Below are 9,044 nucleotides of genomic sequence, written 5' to 3'. Positions count from 1 at the left end.
TAGTAACGAGTTTATAACTCATACCTTATCAGCAGAACTCGGAACCTCCAAGATTAGGGCTAGAATCTCCACTAAGAAAAAGTCTTTTAGATAGAGGAAGAGAGAAAGAATTTCGTTTCTGATATTATGGGATAATGAATAATGAATTCTGAAGGCTTATATATAAGAAAATTCTAGGATACTTTGCAGACGTTACTATGCATAAAAAAATATTATTTGTAAATAGTAACTTTTGATTAAAATATTATATTTTTATAATAATTCATACATAACCTTCTTCTCCTTGCAGACACTCCCTTCTCATCTCTCTTTTTTCTTATTTTTTATTTGGGCTAGGCACTATTTTATCGGCCTGCTACTTTTTGGCCCCAATAATGAAACTTCAATTTCTATCCCTTATATTCATCATTTTTTACTTTTGATTTCTTCATCATAATTCTTCACTTGCACTCGAGGGTAGCAAATTTTCTATCAAATTTTATCAAGTCATCTCATCCCATAATTATTTATTCTCAAAATGTCATTTTCTTAAAACTAGTACATCAGACTATCAAAATTGAATTTTAACTTTACTATTATTCCTTATGGCCTTCTCCATAATTGTCTATAGTTTCAAACATCGATTAATATCTCTAATTATATTTTCCTCAACATATTAACCAAGGGTAAAATCGTTCAAATATTGTTCTGACAGTTATTTTCTTCAAACAGTCAGAAAATTATTCCTAACAGATAATAAGAGCAAAAAGCGTCCTATCACTGATCCCAACGGTAAAAAACGGTTAGATTTTACTTTGTAAATAATTGAGTTTTATAACCTCATGTTCATCCATAAATTTCACTTTTTAATAATGTTCCTCAACAATCTCTTTCTTCTTAATTTTTATGATGATACTTTCTTAATAGCTATAAACTTTATTTTTTTAGCTATCATCATCTTCTTACTTATAGTTGTAATTATGTGTCACTACAACGCTAGAGCATGAGATTGGCATGTACGAAAACATCGAGTTGTACGGGAACGTCAATATTAGCTTTTGTATTATATTTTATTGTAATTTCTTCATTATAAAAGTACTTTATTTATTGAAATATAAAGTGGGATGTTACAATAATATCCGTACTTGTGATCAATTCTAACTTCTACTGTGGTTAGCCTCTTTGATGGTCAAATCAATTAATAAACTTAAATATCATAAATGTTAGGACACTTAGCCCGCTAAAAGTAAATGTGAGAAGGCCGAAATAAAAGAAATGTATATTTCACAGGGAGAAAATTCAAAAAGATCCCCTTAGTTTTATTTAAATACAACTTTTATCTTTAATTTTTAAAACATACAAAAAGTATCCTTTTTATTTTTCAAAGCAGACAAAAAGTATCCATTCTTTTTACTTTTTTAATTTAATGTTTTAGAATGGCTAATTTTATCTTTGAATATCCCATATATTATCCACATTTGTGCTCGGCTATACAAGTTTCTAAACACCCCAAATTTGTCCAAATTTGTGCTCGGATACTTGTTGGATTTTATGCTCCGTTTGTTTCGACAATGGTTCGTGGGTCGTTATAATGTTTTTCTCTTATAAAAAATTTAAATTTCAAAAATCATGAATTATTGTTCAGAACACATGAACCATGTAGAAAACCCAAAAACAAAAGTTGTATTTAGGTAAAACTAAGGGGATATTTTTTTGGCTTTTCTTGGAATTATGAGATGTATCCTAAACACTCCAGCACTCCAAAACTCGTGAAGCTTCCCTTTTTATAAGTTCCCGGATTGTATGGCTCACCTTCGGTCCAACCAACTTATTCAGAAAAACCACTCATCTTTGGTATCCTCACCTACTCCAAGTGGACTCCTCTTTCGTCACCCTTACCTACTGCCGATCAGTTTTCTATACACACAGGTTTGAGACTAAATGGTTAAGTTATAACATACCTCTAGTTTTCTCTCTTATATTGTGCCGTTTGGTCATATGTTTCTATTTGAATACAAATTTCCCTTAAAAAACGAAGAAGAAAACACTCTAATAATAAACAATCACAACAATATTCACGTCAGAAATACTCCCTACGCTGAAGGGTCTTACAGTGCAAGTCCTCTACGAATATGCTGCTCAAAATTGGCTCCAAAACCGCACAAATTACTCAAAATATGTTGCTTCTTTGTAATATTTGAATATGCCTTACTTTGCGCTTTTGACTTTGTATGTCCTAACGGATTTCTGATTCTCAATAGAGACTTAATTCTGAAGAATGGGCTAAATCTTGCTATCTGAGGCACAAAATCTGTATTAAAAGGACACTAGAATTTCTTTGATATGAATCGAATAAACGCTCATTAAATCCGAATATGCAACATGAAAAATTTCCAAAATTGATGTACTTAAGAGTATAGTTGATTATGAAAATCGGGTAAGTTTAATCAAGCAAGTCCCTAAACAAATTTTTGACTTTTAAAGAAGACAAACTTGAAATAAATCAAGGGAGTCAGCACAATCATGTGTGACACAGAAGTTTTCTAATTTGGACTTGCAAATCAGAAAAATTAATCACAAACTAAACTTACTGTAAATACTTCAATTTATCAAACCTGATCATGAAACAAGATTTTCCTTAATTGTTCCACCATGTCTGCATGGATTAGGAAACATGACTTTCCTTAACGCAATTCGGCCAGACAGGAGAAAATATTTTGACCTGTACAATAAAGGAAAGTTGCCATAAAATCTCCGAAAATCAAATGAAGGCAACCTCGGACTAAAAACATTCTTTTACAAAATTCCGAACAATCTCCGCCTTTAACATCCTTATTATAAGACTCGAAACTTGTCATAACAAATGTTTAGCATTTCAACACAAGAGACAGAACAATAAAATAGCGAGGCTTTCTCCCCATTCCGAAATAAGGTGGGATGGTTTTATTCTCACACCTATTTTCAATCTCTACAATATCTCCTTGCAGATACACACTTCATATTATTAAATTTGCACCCCTTTTATTTCAAAATTACTTAACTAGTTTTGTAAGATTATTAATTCTTGATCATTCTAATTTTCTCTTTACACCCACCATTTCATTTTAATTCTTTACTTTTGTACTATTGTTTCACTTTTTCTTGTTGAAGTTCTAGGCACGAAGCATTTTCTCAAACATAAAGATTATTACATTTGTTAGAAAATAAAGGAGATTAACTGTAGAAAAATTTATAAGAGTAAATTTACATTTTTTTGATGTTGCTATTTAGAAGTGTAATATAAATTTTCTATAGTAAATGTCCTTTATTCTTCTAAATGGTAATAGCAAATTTTCTTTATGAATGAAAAACCGATTCATGCGTAAAATTTCAAATAGAAAAAAATAGAGAGATAGAAAAATGTAAAGAATTAATATGAGATTGTGGGTGTACAAAATTATTAATCTTATCAAATTAGCTATTGATAACTTTGAAATAATAAGGGTATGTAAAAACTAAATTCGTCATTTTAAAATAATCTGGAGAGAGTATTTAGTACGAGTGTGTGAGGATTAAAGATGGGTGTATAAATAGAAACGCACAATAAGGTGAACCCAATTCCAAACAATTTGGCCCAGATTGAAGAACAAAGCTCTTCTCTATATTTATATGTTTGATTTAATTGAAAATTAATTTTGTGGTTTTTAAATTACTTATTATTAAATGTGTAATATACCTTTTGGATAAATATTAGTGAAATGTGACGTCAAATCAGCACACGGATTAGGTCTATCGACAAAAAAAATTAGAAAAACAAAGACTTGTTTTTTTTTTTTTTTTTTTGGTTTTGTTATTAAGGATATTTAACCACATAAATTGTAGTTAATAATAACATTAGACGATGGTTGATCAGAAAACAAGTCATCTAATCTCCCCGACCTCGGAATGTAATTTCACCAAAACTTCTTCCAGAACTGCTTTCACTACTCTAATTACATTTTTAACGTTTTATTCCATCAAAAAATTCAATATTATTATTTTTTCTTTTTCCTATTTTAGCTGCAATTATTTTCATTGTATGAAATTTGTCTACAAATTGTACATTCGTTAGAATGCACATAGATTAAAGACGACCTTATATCTTCTTAATCACCATAAAATAAGCACATAACACATAGGGTTTAAAAATAATTCCACAAAATATATTATAGGGTTCATTGCGACATTTTTTTACGGTTTTACAAAACCTAAATTGATCAAAAACTAAAAATACAAAAATACAAAAATCTTGCAATAAGTGATCGAAAAAGTCTTGCAATAACCCCTCAAGATCTGATTTTTCTTTAAATAGGTAGATCTTTTTTTTTTCCCCTTTTATATAGGAAGATATAAACCCAAATATGGGGAGAAGGGAAAAATAGCATATGTGGTAGGTTGTTTAGTAAATTCTAACCTTTATTTTTTAAATAGTAGAATATTATAGTATAATTTGATATTTTAAGTTTTAAATATTATTAAAATTCTAAAAATACTCTTAAGCATCTTTCTTGTCTCTCTCTCCTTTTCCCTCTAGTAAAGTGTACCATGGCCCGTGGCCGGCGATCGGTGGCCACCTCTGATGACCAGCGGCCATCGCTTACGACTAACTCCGAGGGTGAGTAAATACCGTATTTATCGATAAATATTGTATTTACTTATAAATACCATATTTACTATATTTATTTAGAAATCCGACGACCTGCTTCAGCAATTTGTAAATACCATATTTATTAGTAAATATCATATTTATTGGTGCATACCACGTTTACCATAGTTATCTGAAAATCCGATGATATGCTCCGGCGATTGATAAGTATCATACATATCATATTTATTTGAAAATCTGGCCATCGACTCTTGCAACCGTTAAATACTGCATTCACCGGTAAATATGGTATTTACTGAATTGAGAATTAAATTCAATGGTAAAGACAATATTTATCAAATTCACAAAAATCATAGATCTCAAATTTACACACACAAAAAATCCACCAAAAATTCATATCTTAGAAACTACAAATATCACCCAAAAAAATCCAAACTCAGATCTCAGATATCATAAAAATCACAAAAATCAATGAAAAAACTCAGATTTCAGATCTGTGAGAAGCATCAAATTGGCGTTTGCTTGATCTGTGCTATTCCTTATCGGAAAAGCTATGGACAACCCGGTGAGATCCTCGTCGCTGATCGTGGCTTTGATTTTGTGGCTCTAAGATCTGGTGTGACAACGACTTATTAGAAGACTAAAATTTTGTTCATTTTCTCCTCACCTCTATTTATAAATTCGATCCCAGACTCCTCAATAATGACCGACAGTTATCTTCTAAAGATATTTTCATCAAATCTAGTAATCCCAGACTCCTACTTAATCAAATTTGGAAGAGACACTTCATCAAATCTAGTTATCTTCTAGTAGTTCAGACTTCTAAAGATACTGTCTCGATGACGCCTATCATGCGGCATTGGAAGAGATAATTTCAAACTTTATTTAATTAAATAATCGTATTATTTAATTCATAATTAATTTATTGAGTGATTTAGTTTAAAATTTTATAATTTTAAATTACCATAATAACCTTTATGTCAAGCAAAAATTATAACGATGACGCGAGAACTTATGAAACCTATAATATCAAGCTCTAATAAAATTAACGGAAATAGTAGAAAATAGGCTAATATGAAAAGTTTAAGAAAGTATATAGACCAATTTTTAGTTATAGAAATTAATAGGCCATAACTTGTCAAGTTATGGTTCATAACTAGATAAATTATGGATAAACTTGTCAAGTGATGGTTCATAGCCAGACAAGTTATGGACAAAAACCGTGAATAACTTGTCAAGTTATGGTTCATAACCAAACAAGTTATGGACGAAAACAGTAATTTGGCCTATTTATTAACTTATGTAAACTATTGGCTTATTAATTTTAATTCATCTCAAATTTTGGCCTATTTTCCTCTTTCTCCCTAAAATTAATAATTATATCAAGCTCTTTAATGAATTAATAAATTAATCAATGAATTCTAAAATTACTCCACTATAAACTTGGAATTGTACTCTCAATGTTATAAAAAATTATATCTGTAGAATGTCCATTTGATATAGCCATTATATATAGATTAATCTTTAATAAATAATTCATAATTAGAGTTAGGTGAAATTCATTAACCTCTCTAATTATCTCTTTATTGTTGAGTACCATTGATTCTTAATTGATAGTGATTGTATGAAACGAGTTCATGAATTGGAGCTCCTACTAATTCAAGTACCGAATCAATAAGGCAAGAAAATTATTTATCTACTAATGTCTTAAGGAATAGGTTCCATCTTGTATTTTAACATTCTGACTACCTCTTTAATCATGTCTCCAAGATGCAAGGAATAGGATTTAGGTGTCTCAAAATCCGTATCGAGTAAGTTAAAAAACACAATTCCATAAATATGAGGCTGTTAATAATTCAGGATTGAGATTGTTCTATATATGACTATTGGTAGACTCGATTCATATTTCCGTTCTTAACGGAAAATTATTAGAACTTCAATTTGTGTTTTGTCCCAGTCCTACATAATTACATTATGTAAAATATACTCATTCAATATCTCTCCATATTTATGATGCGGATAAGCTTGTTACATTATTAATGGAAATGACATTTATTATTAATGTTCTTGATTAAAGATTTCAAACTTTAATCAAATCCATTATGGACTTATTTTGATTATTATCCTTAAATGTTATCCACTAGTATATATGTAATATTTATACAAAATATTTAAGATCACATAAATAATCGTAAAATTTTCAATGATATTCATAAAACATTCAATGATACATGCACACTATAATGAATTTTATTACATAATAATAAAGTCTTTTATTACATATCATACTTTCAAGACGCCAATCCCATGGACACCTTTATTTGGAAAGGAAAACATAAGAAAGCTATTGTTTTAATTTAATCCACAATAATCTCTAATCACCTTTTAAGGGCTAAGAAGAGAAGGAATGCTTTGTTCATTTCTAAAAAAATCAGCTGGATCAACTTTTGTCTTCACCTGAATCAACTTGTTGAAGTTATTCTTAAAATATTTAGTACCCCAAATATTTGCTTTTGCTATACGAGTAAGGGTACTTGTGGTGTTACTCCTTTTCTCATTCATCCCAATGTCAAGGTCTCTAAAGTTGAAATATACAGTTCTCGGATTTTTTGACACATACGGAGTCATGTAATTGTAAATTATTCTTATCCAGCTTAGATGTTTGTTGGACGCTCCTTTCCAAGTCACTTGGTAATGAATGTTGAATAGGTTTCCGGCTCGGTGTGGAAATGGAATCGCAGATTCTAAAATCTTGTTCAATTACATAATAATAAAGTCTTTCATTACATATCATACTTTCAGATGCCAATCCCAACAAGGACACCTTTATTTGGAAAGGAAAACGTAAGAAAGCTATTGTTTTAATTTAATCCACAATAATCTCTAATCACCTTTTAAGGGCTAAGAAGAGAAGGAATGCTTTGTTCATTTCTAAAAAAATCAGCTGGATCAACTTTTGTCTTCACCTGAATCAACTTGTTGAAGTTATTCTTGAAATATTTAGTACCCCAAATATTTGCTTTTGTTATACGAGTAAGGGTACTTGTGGTGTTACTCCTTTTCTCATTTATCCCAATGTCAAGGTCTCTAAAGTTGAAATATACAGTTCTCGGATTTTTTGACACATACGGGGTCATGTAATTGTAAAGTCTTCTTATCCAGCTTAGATGTTTGTTGGACGGTCCTTTCCAAGTCACTTGGTAATGAATGTTGAATAGGTTTCCGACTCGGTGTGGAAATGGGATAGCAGATTCTAAAATCTTGTTCATTTTTCCTCCATAAGGAAAAAAAGCAATAGTAGTCATTCCCACCTCTTCATCATGCATCCTTCTCAACATTCCTTCCACCACGTTATCTGGAATAAGCTCTTTCACATAGTCAGATTTCATTTTATATGACAAACCAGTGGACACAATTGACCTGTCAAGTAAAGGATCCAAGGATCCAATTCCCTGTCCAGTATAATAGAGATAGGATTCGACATATCTCATTTCGGTACAATCTTCTCTTACCAAACCCATCTCAGGAAACTCCTTCTGCATCAACTGAAGCAATGTATCTACACCTCCTAGGAACGTGGCCGAGAAGTTAGGTTGTATCGTAATTTTCTTATTCCCCTTCTTATCTGTAGAATTCATGGTTACGAACCTGATGAAGATTGTTAGATCGTCATCGACTTTGTGGGCGCGCCGTTGCCATCGATGTACGAGCTTCTTTGTTGCATCGTCGTCCATATTCCTTTGGACATTAAACACAGTCACCGTTGATGGCACGGGAACTAGTTGAAGTTTCCATGCAACAACGATTCCGAAGCTTGCTGCTCCACCACCACGTATGGCCCAAAACAAATCTTCCCCCATAGATTTCCTATCAAGAATTCTACCTTGGGCGTCGATTATCTGCGCGTCAATAATATTATCAGCTGAAACCCCATATTTTCGCGCCAAATACCCGTAGCCTCCTGCACTCAAATGTCCACCAACACCGACTGTGCTACAAACGCCGGCGGGGAAGCTAAGATTTCCAGTTTTCTCGGCAACCCTATAATAAACTTCACCTACTGTAGCTCCAGCTTGAACCCATGCTGACTTGCCCTCCACATCAACACTAATCGAGCTTAGGTTTCTCAACTCAAGTATGATAAAAGGGGGCTCATTAGACACGAAAGAAAGACCCTCATAATCATGGCCACCACTTCGAACTTTGATTAGCATGCCATGCTTTTGGGAGCAGTAAACAGTGACTTGGATGTGGGAGACATTAAATGGTGTGATGATAGCGAAAGGTTTTGGGGTTGATTCATTGAAACGTTGGTTATGTATGAAGGAATTCAACAGGGTAGAATACGACGTATCATTTCGAGTATAAATAATGGTTTCATGAGTGGAGGTAAGGTTGGATATACGAGTGGTGAGGCATTGAAGAAAGTGTTCATGAGTGT

At 31.8% G+C, this 9,044-nt stretch overlaps 1 protein-coding gene across 1 annotated transcript; it reads right to left on the bottom strand.

Moving 5' to 3' along the window:
* Window positions 1-7,497: 7,497 nt before the first annotated feature.
* On the bottom strand, window positions 7,498-9,039 carry LOC112091236 (cannabidiolic acid synthase-like; the record flags this gene model as incomplete). The annotated part of the gene is made up of 1 exon (XM_024164297.1): window positions 7,498-9,039. A coding segment is annotated over one exon (1,542 nt), but the record flags the coding sequence as incomplete, so codon positions are not given.
* Window positions 9,040-9,044: the final 5 nt, after the last annotated feature.

The sequence above is a fragment of the Morus notabilis genome, unplaced genomic scaffold (assembly GCF_000414095.1).
Source record: "Morus notabilis unplaced genomic scaffold, ASM41409v2 Scaffold2667, whole genome shotgun sequence".
Classification (NCBI taxonomy): domain Eukaryota; kingdom Viridiplantae; phylum Streptophyta; class Magnoliopsida; order Rosales; family Moraceae; genus Morus; species Morus notabilis.
The sequence above is the reverse complement of the archived record's forward strand: the minus strand, read 5'-3'. Positions and strand labels throughout refer to the sequence as shown.